General features: G+C 41.8%; 1 protein-coding gene across 5 annotated transcripts in view; it reads left to right on the forward strand.

The window, feature by feature from the left end:
- The window catches only part of LOC148322572 (voltage-dependent T-type calcium channel subunit alpha-1I-like), a 111,785-nt gene that overhangs the window by 56,657 nt on the left and 33,672 nt on the right, over positions 1 to 21,456 (forward strand). For all 5 annotated transcript variants that reach the window (XM_088316175.1, XM_088316178.1, XM_088316179.1 and 2 more), the window contains exons 5-10: positions 4,619 to 4,716; positions 8,341 to 8,500; positions 14,135 to 14,483; positions 14,576 to 14,668; positions 17,231 to 17,555; positions 18,104 to 18,501. In XM_088316175.1, the coding sequence (XP_088172301.1) occupies positions 4,619 to 4,716; positions 8,341 to 8,500; positions 14,135 to 14,483; positions 14,576 to 14,668; positions 17,231 to 17,555; positions 18,104 to 18,501 (1,423 nt within the window). The remainder of the gene's footprint in view (positions 1 to 4,618; positions 4,717 to 8,340; positions 8,501 to 14,134; positions 14,484 to 14,575; positions 14,669 to 17,230; positions 17,556 to 18,103; positions 18,502 to 21,456) is intronic.

Raw genomic sequence — 21,456 nt, forward strand, 5'->3', positions numbered from 1 at the left:
CCCTTTCCCAGTGAAAAACTAAAATGCTTCTGAGCGTGTGTGATGTATCTCCTTTGAAAGCAGCTGTAAATGTGCCAAAGTATCCCAAGTTAGCATATGTTCGCGTGATGGATTCGTCGCAGTCAACCGCCAGACAAAGTAGAGTGCCGTAAGGTGACGGGACGTTCGTCTTCATTTGAATTGAAGCACTTTCTTTTCAGTGGATTCTAAATTGCCCGGAGTGTTTTTTCTGAGTGTCTGTAGGTACACAAAATGACTCAACAAATGATTAAATTGCTCAATTAGCCTGCCAGGTCATAACTGGCTTTGTTTAATATGCATGCGTGGCTTTCTTTGGGGAGAGTTTGTACTTTTGTTCGACTGCCTCTGCTTTAATTTCACTTCCACACTTGTTTTAGATTAGCGTCCGGGCTAATTACTGAGGGCATTCGCGGTGGTGCCGGGCCAAATCTCGGTCGACGGTCTGCTATTGGCTCTTTTTCTCAAGGCGCGACTGCTGGCGTAATCTTTTATTTTAACACTATATACGTGAAACGTGTTTTATACCTCAAGCTATATCCGAGGCTAGCCTAGTTCATACCCTGAGCTATGAGACTTACTATAGAAATTAAATTTTCAAAAGAATAACTGGAGAATTCATTTTATATATTCTCAGGTAATTCTCATACTCTTTTATTGCTTCTGTGTATTCTGGGCAAGTCTACGAAATTACTGAGGCAACGGGGATTTAACTAAATGTATAGTCTGGAAATGATATATTTGTCAAATCTGACTTTTCTTAACCTCATTTCTGTGCATCCATTCATCCGAGTCGCTTCTCCTCACGAGGGTTGCTGGCATGCTGGAGCCTATCCCAGCCGTCTTCGGGTGTAGAACTGGTTCCCGACCAATCGCGGGGCACACGTAGACGAACAACCATCTGCGCTCACAATCACACCTAAGACCATTTTAGAGTGTCCAATCAACCTATTATGCATGTTTTTGGAATGTGGGAGGAAACCGGAATAAAAAACCCACGCAGGCACGGGGAGAACATGCAAACTCCACACAGGAAGCCCGGAGCGGGAATCGAACCCTCAACCTCTGAACTGTGTCACCGTGTCACCCTTAACCTCATTTAGTTTGTTGTTAAACTGGTTTATGCAATGCAAAATTAAGCCGAAAAACTGGAACCAGTCTTTATGCAGCTAACAAGCTTATACGTTCAAACTTATGACAGTCAGATACATTCGAATATATAACCAGTTTTGTCAATAGAAATATGTATACCTTACTGTACGTACGGCTGTCAAGTGCACGTATGCTTAATGCAAATGATGCGGGAAATGCGCTTTGTTCACAGGAGGGGACGATGAACTTTAATGGAAACTTTGAAGCAAGCACGTTGCTAATTTGACAGTTAACTCCCTGCAGTTTTAACATTTTTGCATCTTCTTCTTCGCTGTCAAAGCTGCATCTTCGCCCTGGGTCTTCCCCACTGTCAGATCCTCCGCAGGCTTTTTCATATTAATAAGTAATAAACAATAAATACACGCATACCTGCGCAGGAGGCTGTAAGCGAGCCACTAATTACGTCCGCAAACACTGTGGCCTGATTGACGTGAAGAACACGGGACATGTCTCGGATGTACACGTACACACTTGGAACACTTTGCACACTGAAGCACAGCTGCAAAATTTCATTTTTCCAATTGCAGCGCGTATGTGATGGGATCGCTAACTCAATCTTCGGAGACATCAAGCTCAATACAAGAAGGCAAATATGTTGAGTTTTTTGTTGAACAGCTTCCCTTTGACGTTACTCGGGATCTCAGCTGCACGCATTCAGTTAGTTGAGCACAGATATTATTGCATTTGAAGTGGGTGGAAAAGGTTGGCCCAAAACTACGCTTTAGCTCTTCTTTTAGTCTGGGACATTTCGGGCAAGCTGGAACATTTTAGCACAACACTGGGATTTGAATGTCGACACTCTCACGCAGGGAGCGCTTGAAATGAGAATGAGGACGTTTCACTGAAGGGGGGTTTGGTCGCGGAGGTAAAGGTGGTCAATAATTGATCAGCACAAAGCAAGATTTTCAATGGAGGAAGCGTCATATGAAGAATTAGGAACGCAATGTTGAATTAATACATTAGGAAGACAACAATATGGCAAGAATAAGCAGACAATTTATTGGACACAAACTAAACCAGTGCTTTCTCTAAAATTGAATAATTAATCCTTCAAATCTAGAAAATCAGAATCAGATTGGCCTTTATGGTCATTGCACTCGAGATTGGAGTTAAATTAATTTTCTCCTCTCGTTTAATTCAATTAAAGGAGTGCTTCTCAATGATTTTCTTTTACGGGAAATATTTCCTGCACCCATTTTATAGTATAGAGTTTTGTCCCTCGCTTTCATTTTGTCTCTTAAGGGTTTGTTGATCACACTTCATATCTGCTCTGAACTGTGTGCACATGCTTGTTAAAAAAATAAAATAAAATAAAAAATACAGTAATAATCCCTGTGCACACGATGAGAGCACCACTGCCTCCTACTGGAGTGGATGTGCAATTACAATTTATTCAAGCATGGTTACTCACATGGAATTATCACCATGGGACAAAAAATGAATAAATACTGTACTTTTAGTACGGTACAATTCAGGTTTGGTTAGATTGATAAAACATTGTCTGCATTGCTCAACGTCATCTAGACTGGCATCTCGCTAACTTGACATTTTTCATCCTCGGCAGAATTTGAACCCTAGCCCTCCAGTCCCAAAGCTCAAGTACTTATCAACTTCGCTACTGCCTCCCAAATCACAACCCCGTAGAAAATATTCCCTGAAAGTTTGAAGAAAATCAGTTGAGAACTGCACCCAGTGGAGCAGCACCAGCCCAAATGTGATGCGGTCCCCTCGCTTGCTGGCGGATACAATTAGTAGCTTGAGCTGCTGCCTGTCAGCTGTGGGCTACAACAGTTCAACCCTTGTTGCAACCGCTTCGACTCAAGTGTGAGCCGCTGTCAAGTTGATGAGTCAATGCTGACGTGAAAATCTTCCTCATCCGAGTGAGAGGCAGGTTGCTGCGTGTTGTTAAGCCAGTAGATGATATTAGCCGGAGTGTTGGAGCGGTGTCATGCTGCCTCAACACTGTTGCAGCCCCAGGCACGGCAATGTTGCGCACAAACCCGCTTAAGGCCCGGCACACGCAGATTTGCACGGCTGAACCTAAGTGGAGTGTCACACGGCGCGGGGGTTCGGCATTTATTTCTCGAGAGGGGCCGAAATTCAGTCACTCGGTTTTGCTGCAATTCAAAGTTCTGGATTGCTGTTGAACAGCATCGCTATTACACAGTTATAACAGCCATCGCTATTACACAGTTATAACAGCCAATTAAAAATTTGCTTGAGTTTATACAATAACTAGACGCTTCCACCTTATAAGTGTAAGTGAGACTCAGCTGGTCGGCTTATAAATATGGTGGAGCGTCTCAGAGACAAAATGCACAGGTGCAGTCAGTGAATACGCCATCTTCACATCTACCATACTCTCTCTTAACTCTCTTTGTGGCAAGACAATTTCTTCCATGACATTCATATCAAAGTGTTTAAAGTGTTTTTGGTTCGTTGGAAAAAATTATGCAATACACTGTATGAGAAACCTTAAAATTTGATTCAAGGTAGCAGTTATTCTATCGCACCGTTAAAACACACACATTCACACTGGGTGAAATTAAAGGGGAGGTCGACCCTAATTAATTTTTTTTTCAGTAATGTTCTACGTGCCGTCACTAGTCTAAACAACATTCTGATTAATATTGCGTTTGAGGAATATGAGTTAAGCAGCAAAATCCACCCGTTTATAGCCATCTGAGGACGCAGCGATTTTGTCACTTTTGTCGACTGAAAATGACATCACAGGAGCACAATGCCTAGGTAACGATTAATCACAGCTGGCCTGTTTTCTGAAGCTGATCCATTATTGGTCGTAAGGTGATGTCAAATTATGATGTCATATTCTGAAGAATCTTTGGGGGTTGACTTTCTTATTCACTCCCAACACAGGTAAAATGAATGCACTTTTTGGCTTCTACGCTCGTCAATGGCAGTGAATGAGTTAAGTCATTTCCTGTTGGGATAATACATTGAAATCGAAACAAACACAAGCTATTGGCTTCCAAGAGTCCTTTATTTCTTCGGCAAAAATCTCATTTAGTGTCCATTAAAAGAGACATATAAAACACCCATCAAGTATTCTCATGTGAAAGTGGTTCGGCTTTGCGGGCACAAACAGCTTGGCCTTGCTGCCAATACTTGCTAACAGATGCCAGCCTTAAAGTGAGCCATGGCGTCCTGCAGGCAAAACTTGGAACATCAAGCCTTCTTTTTTTTTTTTTCCTGCTCTCATTTTCCTCCTCACCTCTCTCTTTTATGTAATTCCCTTCCCCTGCCTCTGGACCGATGTTCATATCCAACACTGCTGGGACAGGTGAGATTAGATCAAAAGAATGACCAGTGATGCTAAAACCCAACCAGGGATCTTTGCTCCACCTGGGGCCATGCTTGTCTATTTGGCATGTTTTGACAACAAGGAAGATTAAAGTGTTCTTCATTCTCTCTCATTCTTTCACTGCAGCATGGTCGAATACTCTCTGGATTTGCAGAATATCAACCTGTCAGCTATTAGGACGGTGCGAGTCCTGCGTCCCCTGAAAGCCATCAACAGAGTGCCAAGTGAGGGCATTTATTTTATTTTTTTTTTTAAATCTATTTGTGGCGTTTATTTTTTTTGCCATGTCACCCTGTGTGTGTCTTGCTACTGCATGTTTTTTTTTTTATCTTTAAAATGCATTTCTACGCGTTAGAGCTGTCCTGCTGTGCCACCTGTTCGCTATGGGGATCATTAAACATTCATGTTATCCTTAATCACAAATCGTAGCTCGACCCTGAGTCACGGCTTCATCAAATAAGTTATTGCTCTTTTATTGATCATGCAATAAGTGCTCCTCTTTAATCTAAAACTTTGAGACGGGCAGACTTCGCGATGCACCTTATTGCAATTTGGGGGAAATGTGTGCTGGGGGTTATTAACAAATGTATCCAAACTTTTAACAGAAGTCACGATAAGAAGGTCAGCTTTTGAATTTTAATTCACTGTTAAAATTGGGTTGAAATTAGCTTTCGTTACCCATTTTTATTCTAAAACTTAGAATCCAAAACCTTATGATTACGGATTTATTTAAATGATTTCCATGGTACGATGGTTTCAAAATGTAATAAGAAATAATGCTGAATCACATCTTAGAAGCGCAATGTGGTATCCCACAGGGTTCGGTATTGGGACCTAAATTGTTTAGAATTTATTTAAATGATATATGTTAAAATTGTTAATGTTTGCATACTTATTTTCATCTGGGGGATAACCTGAAGCAACTAATTCAAACTGTAGATAAGGAATTGATTGTGCGACAAAAGTAATAAGAATAATTATATAATAAATAATAAATAAATAAAAAAATTTTTTTTTAAACTAATTAGTAATAATAATGTTATTACCAAATTAAAATGAAACAAAATTTTTGGTGTTTGGTGGTATGCAGTTTAATTAAATCTAAATGCTATTGAAATAGAGAGTCGCTGACACAAAGTTTCGGCGAGTGATTATTGATCAGAAATTGTGCGAGAATGCACTAAACGTAAATTAGCCAAATCGTTTGCTAAATCGGGGCTGGGAAATAGCAGACATTCGAATATTTTGACATCAGATGCATGAATGTGTATCATACTTGAGCTATGCGTCGATTCCATTTCATTGCATTTTACGTGCTCGCCGTTTGCTACAAGTTGACCCGCCGTGTGTAATTACTTTGCGGTAACCCGATTCCGTCCTCTGTCCGTGACCCCATTAGAGGGCTTCCGACGATTTGTTCCTGGTTTTGTTGGATCGCTACTTTGCCCCCCACCACAAACCAGAGTGCATGTGTGCAAGATCACCCCTCACACACCTCAATTTGTAACCTCCCGACAAATTGTCCGATAATAGTCCCTTGCAGTGCGCTCACACCTGCGTGCGAGAGATGGACTGTGTTGGGTTTCTTTTCGTGAAGAAACCGCTCCAACTTGGAAGTAGTGCCAAATGAAATATAACACTTCAAGTGAACAGGAAGTATAGTCACGGCGTATCGACGGCAACTGCAACTTGGGATTGTCACTGACGAGAGAAATAACAACTTTGAAGAAACAGAAAACGCCAGGAATGTTTCCCGACACTCTTGTTAATGCGTTTTTTTCAAAAATGTTTAGTGTGACATTTCTTTTTCCTTTCCGCCTTGATTTCGTTCTTTTTCGTGTTACTTCTCGGTGTTCCTTCCGGCCGTGCCTCATTCTAGTTCACCGTCTCAATATCAGCCTCTCCTCACACAATTAGGACTAATGGAACTGCGGTCTAGGCCCCTTGGGAAGAAAGACATTTCGACTTGCCTCAAGCCGCCACCGCACACACGCACACGCTGGCGCATGCAGACTCATACACAAGCAACACTTGTGCTCTGCATTTGATGCGAAAATTAGCGAAGACCATATGTGACACTTTCAAGCTATTACACTGTCATGCCATATGTCGTTTACAACAAGTCCGATAAAATCAGTAAGCACTGGTTTCGAGTCTTGTTACGCAACAAATGTGACATCATCTCGGATAGATAATAGATTAGCTACGACAGAATGGTTGTGATCACTTGCCTCTGCGCGCTTCTTTTTACACTTGTATCAGGTGACGGCACCTGCCTTGCTCTCAATGTTGTCAACTTGTGAGTCATTCGCAGCATTGTCTCGTTTCTCAGCTTCTCACCTGTCACTCATCGCGTCTGCAGATTAAACGCACGGTTGTGTCACTGACAAGTTAGCGTACCGTTGAGCTGTTACTCACTAATCACAGCGCGGCCCTGAAAAACACAAACACACATTCATCAGAGACAACGGCGACGCCCGTGCTAAATGATTGCAAACATGCCGAGTCTTGTTGCAATCACTCAGACGACTCACAAAAAAAAAAAAAAAAGGATTATCGGCTTTTCTGTGACATTTAACTCACTCACTGCCAAACCAGGTAAAATGAATGTACTTTTGGACTTCTATACCCGTCAATGGCAGTGAGTGATTTTTCTCTTTTTTTTTTTTTATATACAGACATACTTTTACTTCCCCCCTAAATAATCTTCAATGTATGCTCAGGACTAGCCGTCATCATTTTGCGCCGTCACTGCCGACGTGTACTCACAGCTCTCGTAAAACGTTATACAAGTAACACGCGTGTATGCCAGGTGCCTGAATGAGGCGGCTTTGATCTCATCAGTGGCTTTCACCTCATCCTCCCGTCAGTCCAACTCGCTGTCATCAGATGCCACTAATCACATCTCAGCGTGTCAGCAACTCATCCTCAGGGGATGAGGTCATCATTTTGGGAGGGAATGTGTTTGTATCTAATTGAGCTCCTTCTAGTCACGAGCAAGCATCCCTCGATTTACCACGTAGTTGGGTTGTTGCGTGTGCTTTTGAAATTCTCGCTTTGTCCGAATCCTTCTTACAAATTTCCATTTCTCAACGATTGATTGTCTGATGTTGCGCCGACTCCACGGTTATCTCCCCTTGCGGAACCACTCGGATGCTATTTCTGTGCAGAGGCTGTGGACAGCCGAAATTCTCTTTGCTGTTAGATATCTTCACCAAGAGTTTATGTTGCTGCTGACATTTGTTAGTTTGTGATCGAGATACCTCAAAAGCTCAAAGATTTTGTGCCGAGGTGGGTCTTGGGTCAGATTTTGTTAGATTGGGAGATTAAGCAGTTTTTTGATGGCGGCGGGCAGTGTATTTGGTAGCTGGTCCGATTGCTCAATACCGCCACTGTCACATCTCGGGAGGAAGAATTTGAAATATGATTGATTAATATGATATTATATATAGTATGATATAATATAGACCAGGGGTGAGAAAAATACGGCCCGGGGGCCACATGCGGCCCGGTAATGTTTTAATCCGGCCCGCCGAACTTGAAATAAATTAAATGAATAAAACTTGTTAATGTTTTATCTTTTTAAATACTGTGGTGTGTCAAAGACATATTTTGCTTTTGTTCACTTTCATTTAAAATTAAATGTATTTTTTTTCTCCGAAGAGGTGAGGTGACCAAAACACTCCATCCAACTTGTCCTGGACCGGCCTCCTCTGTCAAATTTTAGAACCCATTGTGGCCCGCCAGACACTGCAGTCAAGTGTTTATGTCAATGTAAATATGTTTTATGCTCATCTGTGATGCATTTTAGTGATTTTTTTTTTTTTTAATTTCATATTGACTTGCAGGTATGCGTATCCTGGTGAACCTGCTGCTGGACACGCTACCCATGCTGGGCAACGTTCTCCTGCTCTGCTTCTTTGTGTTCTTCATCTTCGGAATCATTGGTGTGCAGTTGTGGGCGGGGCTGCTACGGAACCGCTGTTACCTGGAGGAGAACTTCACCCTGTAAGATAATCCTTGTGGAATGCGTCGCCTTTTTGTCGCTTGGTTGGTAGTTGGTTGAAGTAATATCACATTTAAAAGTGATGGCAAATTTAAAGAAAGGCTTTAAATGAATGCCATTGTCATCAATTTGACCAACATTACAAAATTCTGCCAATAAGTTAGACGCAATCTCTAGACGAGTATTTTGTTTGTTTGTGTTCTTTCCACCTCCTTCCCTCTCCTCGTCCTTGCCTTCTAAGAATACGAATAGTTTGCAGCTGCATGCCTGCATATTCACCACCCGCCAACACGCCGGCCGCTAGTTTGTGTCACCATGACATTCACCTTGTGTGTCTGAGGGTTTGATTACATGGCGTGCATTCTCTCCATTCTTTTCCGTGCTGCGCGAACGCATCCCGAGTGATCCCATGTTCGTGTTTTAATGTGTCCTATAAGATTGCAATACTGCTTTTGTTTCTCGCCGGGTAATGCCGATCCAGCGAGCGGTAATGACACGTGTAATCGTTGAATGGAAAGCGGATTTGTATCTGCCAGTGAACAAAAACCTGTCTGCTTTGTCCTCTTAAAGTTAAGTGCTGAAGTTTACTGAAGTGAAACCTCTTCAGTCACTTAATGAGGTAAACTTGAACCAGTGCATTTTTGTTCCACTTCATTTGGCTCAAGAGTTTTTTTTTCTTATTAGTGTTTTTTTAGAGATGTACAGAAGTTATTCTTTTTTTTTTTCCCCCCCGAATGATTCTAGTGCTGACCAAAGCGGACTTTTCCATTTCATTAGATTCGTTATTAGGATAGGAGAGGTGTAATTTCGCATGGAATTGAAACCTGCAGGCGAGAGAGTGTTGCTTGAGTGCTTAATTAGAAAGGTGCTAGCGAGTTAGCACTTGAGCGCTATTATGCTAAGTAAAGAGCTAATGTGGCCTCCCTGAGAGGCAACAATAGTGTCACAGTCAAGTGCAGCAATCACTTTGCCATCTCGCACCTTCTGTCCCCTTCACGTCTCCCTCTTTTTTTCCTCTCCAAATAGATATCTTGTTGTAAGTCAGCCGTGTATAGTAATTTTTGTGGGGGGGGAAATACGGTATTATTTTTGAATTATTAAAAGGAGGTTGAGATTCCAAATACAACTGTAATCACAGAGCCAAAAAGTTGTCTTATAGTCCGGAAAATACGGTATTCATACACCAAGAAAATACATGGATGGGGCAACCGGTAATTTGTTTGGAGAGAATTCACTCATTAACTGCCGTTGACGGCTAAAGACGTCAAGGATCCATTTTTTTTTCTTTTTTTTTTTTTTTATTTATTTTATTTTAATTTTTTTTTATTCAGATGGTAGTGAATGAGTTAATATAGTTGAACTCTCCTTTTAAGAGCAATAGATATGGAGGGAGTAGTTACGAGTAATGTATTACAGTGGATGAGCATCCACCAATTATTTAGTTTGTTTGCATATCCAATTTGAGTTACCCGTATCTGATGGTAATAATAATATTGGCCAGTCCCGTTTAATTGGCATAAACTGTCCGTTTAAATGAGGCTAATCTCTGTTTTAATCTGCAATTATTTTCCTAATTTGATGATCTTAAAACTAGTGGTCAACAATATATATATATTTTTTCCATAACTTGGCAAGAGGGGAGCTGGGGGGGATTGCAGACTGCATAGAGCGGGCTTCGTCAATTAGCATCTTGACATGCGTTAACAATTTTTTTATTTTTTATTTTTTTATGTGTGGCCTGGTCCAATGGCCCACAGACCTGTACTGGGCTGCGGCCCGGTGATTGGGCACCACTGCTTTACACCGCTTCTCTAGTTTCAAATTGTGACTGTGGGTGTGTCTGTATACATCCCCAGGCTCACATTAACACGGTGCGACATCAGATTTAATTTCTTGACAGCAGAAATACTCAAATGAATCATTTACTGTCAATCCAGCCTCTGTCGGAGTATACGTACATTACCGTTAATTCATTACCTATTCGCCGATAATTAGCAATACCCACCTTAACAAAGCATTCTTATCAAAACTTTCGACAGTGCTCTTGTTTGATTTGATCCCCTTAGATTGCGCACGTGTACCAAATCAAGTCTCGGGCGAGTGTGCTGCATGTCCTCATCTCAACTTCCGATGATGATTCTTCCTTCTCATTTTCTAAATTTGACAGCTGCTACTCCTTGCTCCCTCTCAGCAGTTTACTCTCCACCAGCAGGTGTGTTCTCAGTGTGATGCCAGACTTTTGTCACGGCCACACTGCGCACTGCAGACTCACCAGTGGGGGGGCAACAGCCTTCATTCATGCTCTCGTACTTTGACGGAGGCGTCTCTCTGCTTTTCTTTTGTTCTCCAGTCCCGGTCTCATTAGCGCAATCACTATGCTGCGTGTCGTGCGTTGAGGGTGGAGAGCAGAAAGTCAAACGCATAGCCTATGCCCTTCTGCTCGGTAAGTGTTGTTTTCACGAGAGTATCATTTATTGGTGAGAACTGTTAGGCCACAGGCTGTTGCCAAGAAATGGTTCCGCTACAGTTGTGATGTAACCGGCACGCTTGAAATTGGCGCATCCCGCAGCTGCCAATGCAGCAAATGCATTGGCGCTCATGTAGGCGTGCACACCCATGGGCACCTATTCATAGCGTGTAGAATTGCTGGTGTGTGCGCACGCTGTTTGCCTTCAGCGAGCCTCTCTTCAAGCACACAAAAAATGAGAGCGAGAGGAGAAAGGAAGGAAAAATCAGACCTCAGTCTCCCTATTTACTTGACAGCCATGTCGGAATACACACGCAGTCGTAGACCAAGGCTTTTTTTTTTTTTTTTTTGTCACAGATTTTTTTTTTTTACTGATAAAATATATACATACCGATACTGTTTGATTGACCTATTGGATTAAAGTTCACCTATAAATTTAAAGAATGCGTCATGTTATGTCGTTTTAGCCACGGGCCGGTCTAAACTGTGAATGGTGGAAAAACGGTGAATAAGTTCCACATTAGCATAAATGCTGGAATTTATTTAATCTTTTTAAACACAAAAAAATGTCCAATAAGCAGTTTCCATGAAAAATGGGGTTGGCCTAACCCAGTGGTTCTCAATCATTTTCTGTGACGCCCCCAGGTTCACACGCGCCCCCCTCAGCATCACCCCCCCCCCCAAGGGTGGTCCGCTCAATTATTTGAGAAGCACTGGCCTAACCGAAGCAAAATTGTGGAGTCTTTTTTCATGCGTCCAGCCAGGCATAGCTCATCTTTAACTTTTTGGAGTTCCATGACAGACAACTGCATCACTGAGTTTTTCTTGTTTTTTGCATGTTTTGGGTCAAAAATAGAAAGAACCACGCCCACCTTTTGGCCGCTGAGAGTTGACACGACTTTAGCATTGCTAAATATCCGAAATATAACCAGTCGGGGTTCGTGTGCGCATTCATGTTCTTGTCCGTTTCAGCCGGTGTAAGTGAAGAATCGATCGGCACTGTATTTTTTATTTTGTGGAGGCTCGTCTCCCTGCTGTGATTTAGACACTGAAACGGGGAAAAAAAATAACAAGCCAAGCTCCAAAAGTAAATCTCGTCACAAAACGTTATGTCATCATAATGTTAACATCAATCAAGCGTCCCTTTACTAAACATCCGATTTGTACCCATTATGGGGATTTTGCTCACCGTCAAAGCTGCACAGACTGAACTCAACTGAAAAGATACATGGATTCCGAGTATGGCCATCAATTTTTAGTGCACCTTTTGTCCTCAGAAACGTCCTCAGGAAAAGCTTGAGGGACCTTCAGGTGTCGCTGATGGCCAAATTTTGGCTCTTTGAAATGACCTCCTTCCAAGAAGTGAGCGCGTTATAGCGCATAAACCTGAGGCGGACGCGGTGTGAAAGATAGCGATTTTAGATAGCTTATCACTGATGGGAGACGGTGTACGTAATCGTGTCCTGCTCCGGGCGGTCAGGGCAATCAGTCAGGTTCATATTTTCGAGTTATAATCCAAGGAGCAGCTAAAGACACTCACTGCCGTGCTGCTTAAAAGGTTGTCAATGGATGAGACTATAATCTACTTTTCCACTGATTTCATGCTCGGGCTCACGCGCTTACATAGTATCATATTCACTTTCCACATGACTTAGTTTACATGATTAAGCAATCTGTTGTCTGCCGCAATAAGGAACCCAGCTACAATTTTGTGCTTGTCATTTGGTTTATTAGCTTAGCATTTCTTTTTCTTGTTACATGGCTATTTCGGTACCGGAACATCTCTCAATAAACCTGATATAAAGTACGTACGCTACGGAAGAACTGTGTAAGAAAATGTGGTGAGAGTTTCCATTCCACATTTCCCAAGCTTCTTTAATCAGTAATCTCTTGTCGCTTATTAGAATCCAACACTTGATCTCAAAGGGTGATGTAGGATTATCTCTCTGTTACAGCCCCGGTCAAATGAGGTCCTCTGGTGCAGTGGAACCACTCTAGAATTGGAACATTTTTTATCTTTCTGCCAGAAACTGTATTCTTTTTTTTCTTCTTTTTTTTTTTTTTTTTTGTCTTGCGGAGTTCCACCCAATATTTGTTTTAAGGATCCCATTCAATGAAGCACACCTTGCCTGATTCCTACTAGCAGCTAAGCTAATATTAAAGTTAATTCCTTTCGCCAAACAACAAAACAGACAGAAGCTGTGATCTCACATGGCTGGTGTTTTTTCTGAACTGCTTCTCCATAATAGAGTCACATTTTAGATGACAAAATGTTTTGTTTAGCGTTTAATAATCTCTAGTAGCTCTAGTAATACTAGCTAGCATTAGCACTGTAAACATGCTGACATTAGCGACAGCTGCTTGCATGATTTATTTATAAAAGTAGATTATATTGTTTTAAATGTACATTCACAATTAAAATTTGAAAACAGGTGCGAAACTTTAGCACAATCATTGCTAATTCTGGTATGACTTCTGAATTCTCACATCTCTGAGGTCACCTTTGTACTAGCTTATGCCCAATGTTAGCATGCGAGGGATGGGCATGTAGATATTCCAACATTATTTAAACAAAACTTCTGGAACCCAAGCTGATTATTCACCACAAGGCTGCATGATTTTTGTTTCACTGATTTTGTTTTGTTATTGTTAAATGCTGCCATATGGTGTACACAGTAGCTTAGCATATTCCGCTGAGTTTCAATGATTGCGTCACCAAGCCATTTTTAATTACATTTTACACAAAGTCACTTATTTAACAGTAATTTTCAGGGTTGCTCCGTTAGAGCTGGTTGAAATTCTCAATAGTAGCGTCCCGGTCGTCGGTACTCGAGGGATTCTACTGATCTGAATGTGGGATGATTCCTCTTCAACCCACTCCTTTTGTCATGTTCCGACCTAACACATGATCCCTCACCTGTAATCCACACTTGTCAGCATGCCTTTGCTTTGCTTCATTAGCTTTAGACCTAGTTTTCAAGTTCACTGCTGGGTCAGGTTGTTTCCCCTTTCTCGCTCTTCCTGCCTCTCTACATTAGGTAGCTGACCGTGAGAGAATTCCCAAGATATGAAACAACAAAAACTGCGAATAACTGATTAAACCCCCCAAATTAAAATAAAATAAAACATTGAAATACGCATAAATGCTTACCTTATTTTCCTATCTCAGCTCTTCAGGAATGACCCCGCCACCTCCGTACTACAGACCCGAGGAGGATGATGAGCGCCCCTTCATCTGCTCACTGGCATCTGACAACGGCATCATGTCATGTTCTGACGTTCCCGCGAGACGACAAGGAGGTCAGACATGCTGCCTGGACAAAGAGGATGCTCTACACAGACAAGCTCTCGGTCTCAGTCCCGAACCAATAGTGAACGGCAGCGGCGCCGGTGACGCCTTGGGCCTGTGCATCAACTGGCACCAGTATTACACCCGCTGCCATACAGGGAGCACGAACCCCCATAAAGGTGCAATCAACTTCGACAACATTGTCTATGCCTGGATTGTCATTTTTCAGGTGTGTTTTTGTAACTTGTTTTCTCGACATCACCTCGGCTTGAACAATTGTTTTCTGACTTGGATCGTTTTTATTTTTACGTTTCCTCGTAGGTGATCACTCTGGAAGGCTGGGTGGAGATTATGTATTATGTAATGGATGCCCACTCCTTCTACAATTTCATCTACTTCATCTTACTCATCATTGTAAGTCAACACAATTCCAACTAGGTGACATCACCATTCTGATTTATGTAACGATTATGTTTTCCATCTCGGAGTGACAGTTTCCGCAGACTTGCAATTCATTTCATCAGGTTTTAGTTATTCTGTCCTTTTTTTTCCCGGTGGTTTTAAAGGGCCAAATAGTAGTCTGACAAAGTCAATTTTAATTAAATAACGCCAAAATGGATCAACTGTCGTCAACTTCAGGTGAGCTCCGCCTTTGGCTAGACATTCAGTTTTTAATGTGTCACATTACACGAAAAAGAAACAGAGTACTGTAATTTCCAGACTATAAAGTGCACCTGTACATAAGCTGCCGTGGCTCCCTTAAAAAAATAAAATAAAATAAAATATATATATATATATATATATATATATATATATAAATATAAATATATATAAATATATATAAATATAAATATATATAAATGAATTTTTTTAAAATTAATTCAAAAAAATTATTATAAAAATAAAAAAATAATTTAAAAAAACAATATACAAGCCACACCAGACTATAAGTGGCAGTTTTCTATGTTGAAAAAAATTAGTTGTTTACTGCATGTACAGAACAATTTTAGTACTGTGAATGCACATAAAGGTACATAAACAGATTGTTAAAACTGTGCCTTTTAACACGGCAACAACTTTACTAATTAAAACAGAACAGATCCAAGAGAAAAAAATAAATCGAGATTCATTTAGTGTATTTTCTGAACTATAGAGCGCCCCTACTGGTGAAAGAAAAATCCACAGAAAAGCCGCACCGTTGTATTAGCCGCATGGTTTAAAATCTAGGGACAAAGTAACGGCTTATAGTCCAGAAGAATATGGTAATATGTAATTGTAATTATGAAAAAGGATTAATTTTAGATGCATTATTTTCACATTTATTTTTCCGTTCAACCCTGTTAAACAGGCTTTCAGTATTTGCTTCATGTTCAATATACCACGGAAAATGACTTTTGCAGGACACGGAGCTCCCTTTCAGCTAAATGATCCGATGCAAAAAATGAGTTTGTTTCTTGGGCTTCCCTGCAAGAATTCCCAGATCGAAGACCCACAAAAAGAAACTTCACCCCCAGAGCATCAAAGGCATCATCATTTGTCTCTCTGGCACTTTATCTACAAATTCATGTGTGCAGCCAAGTGTCAGTCAACTTAAAGAGTAAACGGCTGTAAGTCTTTTAGACCTACTGACAAGTTGGCAATTATTCGTAAGTGTGTCCGTGTGTGCAGTCGTGTAGACATGAATGCATCTGACAGCAGCTGCACAAAAGCGCAAAAACAATCATCTGCAGACGAAGCTCGCCATCTTAATTTGTCTGTGTGGGTTCTCGCATGCATAATACAGTGATCCTCTGAATGCTGACACTGGACTGCCCTCTCAAATTATGCGGAAAGCTGTCTATGATCTGATCAAATGCACATCACACACACACACACACACACTTGGCTGGAGGGGGAATCAAAGCCCCCACACACCTGCAGAACTGTTTGACCCACAGGCCACAGATGTAGCTTGCGTCCCGTGCTACACACACATACACAACCAGAAAGCTCCCTATGCGTGTTTTTTTTTCTTTTTTTTTTTCCTTCTTCTACCTCCATTTGTTTTTTATTCTAATTGGAAAGTTACAAGTGATGTAGTTTAATCTTTTTTTAAGTGAATATAGTGCACAATGTGCCTCACACTAAAAACGAAAAAGAATTCAAAGGTAAAGGTAGTTGCCTTGTTTTAATCCTACATTTTACATCTAGTAGCGCCTCAAAAAAAAATATGTGGCTCAAAAATACAATAGCCTTGTCATAAGCGAGGCGGAGCATATAAATACACAATCTGAATGATTAAATGCAAATGTGTTGTATTTTACAAGTTAAATAGAACTGAACAGTATGTACTGAAATTGTTTAAAAAATATATTTGAAGTCGCTGACATACACCATTTGTACATTTAATACAGAAATATTTGTAAAGCAGAAACGCTATTACTGATAACATACTTTTAAACTCCTCAATGCTAAACAAGTAGCAATGACCTCGGCAAAGCGTTTTTTTTTTTTGTTTTGTTTTTTTACGACTATTAAAATGTCAGTTCTGTGTCAAGAATGTGAGTTCTGTTTTGGATCCATGGTCAAATCAACTAAAGCATGAAAATTGTTACGAGTGAATAAAGGAAGAGATACTTTTTTTTTTTGTAGCGAGTACGTTGTTCAGCGAGATAAAGGTGAAATGAAAATACCGAAATCCGAGCGGTGCTTTGGGCGTGCGTTGACTCGGTCTGTCTGCTCCAATCAGCCTCGCTTTGGTAGAAAGTCATCCCTCGAAGACCTTTTAGAATGTGTGCTCGCATTTCTACAGGCGGATTGACGTACTTCATAAGAATCAGAGAGTGCGTGAAAACAAGTTGGTCTTTATTTCCGCACCAACCACTTTTATTTGGCCAGAGTAGCTGTCAAATCCACCAAATGTTGTATTGAGTTTCCATCCCTGTGTTAAAAGTAAATCTTTTTTTTTTTCAATTTGTTCTTGTCCTCCCATTGCAGATTGGTTCCTTCTTCATGATCAACCTTTGCCTAGTGGTCATCGCCACTCAATTTTCAGAAACCAAGCAGCGGGAGCACCAGCTGATGCAAGAGCAGAGGGCACAGTGCCTATCGTCGTCCACCCTGGCCAGCATGGCGGAACCGGGCGACTGCTACGAGGAAATCTTCCAGCTGGTCTGCCATGTCCTCCGCAAGGCCAGGAGGAGATCGGCAGCTCTCTACTACACGCTGAGGGGCAAGCCCCCGCCCGCTGGTGGAGGCAGAGGCAACAGGCGGGGTGGAGTCAATCAGAACGGAGAAAGGCATCACCCGAGGCATCCCAAATGTGAGTAAGATATCCTCGGCTCAGTGAACTCAAATTGACATGGAATTGTGTTACAATGAAAGGGCTGTGCTCTTCGGGGCCACTGCCAAATGCCAAGTAACCCTGAGGGAAATTTCTGCGTAGCTCCGTGTGCTCGTTTTAAATGACTGAGAGACTATTTGCCAGGGATGGCCGCTTGCCAGGCCGTCCTTCGTTCGTGACCTGGGCAACCTTCATCATGGTCCCCGGTCCTTTTTCATAAAATAATCTTCCTGCGCCCGCTGTCCGTTCTGTCGTTGCATTTCACTAAGGCGTCCACCTGCCCAAAAAAATAAATAAAATAATAAAGCATCCGTACATGACAAAAGGCTGACAGCAGATGTGTCATAATTCATAGTAGAGATGGTATTTATTGCACTTTATCCCTTTGCTCAAATGAAACACTTGTTTTTGGCTCTCAATTGCTTCTTCACACAGCCATTCTAGCTAGCTTGCTAGCAGCTGTGTATCCTCTTGCCAAGAGCCATTTTGCACTCTGTTATTTACTTTATTCGTCCACATCTCTCCAGTATCCCACTGTCCACACCAAAGCAAGCAAGACCATGAGTTCCGGCCACTCGACAACTCCATCTGCCTGACCGTGCCTCAGAACCCACAGGACTGCCCATTGTGTACTTTAGCACTGGAAGAGGGCCCGAGGACTGCGGGAGACGCCGCCAGTGGAGATGACGACGAGGGGGAGGCTGTGGAGGAGACGGACAAGGAAGACAACCACTTAGAGGAGAGGGGTGGTGCGAATGAAGGGAAGAAGAAGAAGAAGAGAAGCTGTTTTGGACAGTGTAAGAATGTGTGGGATGAAATCAGGAGAAAACTCTGGGGCATTGTGGAGAGCAAGTACTTCAGCAGGGGCATTATGATTGCTATTCTCATCAACACCATCAGTATGGGCATCGAACATCACAATCAGGTAAGACGTTTTCTTTTGAAGCGTGGATGCCTGAAAAGCGGACACATTGAGTGAATGAATGAATGAATGAATGGTTAACACAACTTTTGTTGCGTTAGGGCTGACAGCGATTTTTTATTTTGTGTATGGAATCCAGAACTGATCTCATTTTTTTTTTTTTATCACATCAAGTTTTTGAGCTATAAGATCCCTGTTTTTTGGAAATATATGTAGGTGTGTGTATGTATGTACATAAAACACACTTACATGGTTAAGAAAGAAAACAGCACTAATCCTCTCCTTGGGAGCCGCACACACCTCTCACCGCACTGTCTCAATTGTGAATGCACAAGCAAGTTGACACATAGCTGCAGATGAGTCCAATCGTAAAAAGATGGCAAGTACTCTTACAGCTAACCAATCGACTTTTGCTTATCTGGTGTGGAGAAAGAAAAAAAACTTGATGCTAGGGAAAAAAAACGGAATCAGATTGGCAATTTTACTATTAATAAGCATAATAATCTAAATCAACTTTTTTTTTATGCTGTCCGGTGTTGGATCCCACTGAGGAAACATAAATCTTATTCATAGTTGTGTATGTGTGTGTTTGTGTGTTGTTGTCTAGAACTATGTAAAATGTACAGCGGACCTCCACATACTCGCAGTTCTGTTTGTTTATTCAAATTGTTTTATGGTATGAATAATAATAATTTTTTTTTTAATGTAGTAATGAGCGCCAATTATATGCAGATTTTTGCTATAGTCCACTGCAGCACATTTGTCTCAGGATTGGAATTTTGTCATTTCAAGTGTCGTCCATGCTTTACAAATGATTTGATTTCTATTTATATCACACCAAATCACAACAACTTAACATTAAGGGCCCAGTAGATTTCAATATGTGCATTCTTTGCGATATGTTTCCTGTTTTCCAAACATTCCCTTTGCTTTTCATCTTTTAAACCGGGAAAAAAATATTACACAAAACAGCCCTTTGACGCAAAATATGTTTGGCCATAAATGTAAATTAGTCTTCCTAAACCCTACAAATCACCTCAGCTTGAGCTGATAAAGCTCTACCAATTGAACATCCACTTGATCGCATGTGCGCGCGTGTGTGTCTGATTGGCGCGCTTGTGTCAGATGGCGTGGGAGGGACGAGGTGTAAACATTTAGCCCGGCGACGGATACGCCGGCTTTTAACATCAGCCGTGCTTGTGAGAGGCAGAGACACGTCAGATGTGTGAAGGCACGTGAGAGAGAACGCAGCTGCAAAACACGAGAGGCACGTGATGCTTTACATTTTTGTGTGGGTAAAAAGATTTTGCTCACTTTATGGTATTCCTCGCCGCCTCCCTCGCTACCTTCTCTAATTATTTTCTCCTAGAATGCCTTCGCATGTCGCTTAGCCCGCATTGCTTCCTGCCTTCCTAGCAGTTTTCCTTCCTCCCATCTTTCCTTCCTGCTTTACCCCAAGTGTCTTGGCTTCTCTCTGACTCTCGTCTCTCTGCTTCTGCCTCTTTCCCATCCACCCCCGCACTCTTTGACAGTGTACGGCATAGTTGCTTTCTCCTGTCTCTGAAGACTCTAAAAATAAACGAAGGCTGAGGGAGGAGGAGGAGGGGGGGGCGGTGAGAAGAGCGAGACAGACGCCGGTCACGCAGCATTTTTCGTCTCGATTTTCCCGCGAGTTTGAGCGTGCGCGTTTCAAAGCTGGCATATGTGCAAGCACATGCATTTGCATGCACGCTCTCACTGACGCTTTTGTTTGAGCCTTCCTCCTTCTCACACGAGCGGCCATACCGTCATGTGTCGGTTCTGTAGCGGCAAGGTCCAATCTCATTTAAAGCTCGTGAGCAGATGTGTTAGTTTCCTTCAAAGAGGAACTTTCATATCAGGAGTGTACTTCTTTTAAGTGAAGTACTTGATTGTGACCTCTCAAGAAACGTTTAGAAGTGTCCGGTGGTACTTTCTGCAAAATGCCAATAGCCCTCAAACATGAGGTTGATCATTTCCCCGCTTGGCCCCGATGCAAGTGGATTGTAACAGTAAAAAGTGAATAAAAATATAACCGTCGTTGCACCTGTATTTGTATCCTCAAACAAATATATGAAGCTGGGCACTTGACCCTTTTTTGCAGGTCAGTCCCCTCGCTGTCCGGCTGCGATCTCTGTACGGTTCTGGCCTCGACCCTTTGGCCTTATTCATAAAAATTGTCGAGGTCCAGATTCGTGGGCCGTACTAGAATCAACCTCTGGCCTTTGATTTTAATCGAACCCTTTTTTAATTGTCACAGCACCCCGCCCCAAAAAAGGGCATCCGGCCGGGCTGGAAGGTCGGACCGTTCACCCCCAGGACGGACTGCCCATGTTTAAAAGCAGCATTTGTATGTACTCGGCCCAGGAGACACCTGCACATATTACGAAATCTGACTCAGACATATTCAAGGCGTCAAGCATGAAAAAATAAATAAATACATTTTTAAAAATGCCTTATCACGCACACACACTCACTGACGTTGTAACCAAACTGCTTGCTTTTTCACTTGGCTGATGATATTAATGTTCTGTTTTGATTGCCACCCTGTTAGGTATTTCTGTGCTTTTGGGGGACCTTTATTTTGCGACGAGTCGGGCAAAATATCATATTTGAAATTCGGCGCAGTTTGATGCGGTTCAGTCCTCCGCACCAGCTCGACAAAATGTTATTTGAAATACCACCCTTGTTTAATCACTGAAGCCTCATTCACAAAATGAGGACACTAAAGATGACTTGTAACGGAAGTGAAGTAAGGCTAGACGAAGAAGACCTTGACTTAACGATCGTCAGATAATGAGTTGAGGAAAAATCCGGAAGAAAATGATATGTGAGCTGTTAAACTGCGGCATCGAGGGGTCGTAATCTCCTTTTCGGTTTGTGTTTATCGTGTATGTTTCAATCAATTGTCGTTGTTGTGATTACACTTGCTTCCAAATG

The sequence above is a fragment of the Idiotropiscis lumnitzeri genome, chromosome 15, assembly GCF_059441095.1.
Source record: "Idiotropiscis lumnitzeri isolate Australia: NSW breed Sydney's pygmy pipehorse chromosome 15, RoL_Ilum_1.0, whole genome shotgun sequence".
In the NCBI taxonomy this organism is placed as follows: domain Eukaryota; kingdom Metazoa; phylum Chordata; class Actinopteri; order Syngnathiformes; family Syngnathidae; genus Idiotropiscis; species Idiotropiscis lumnitzeri.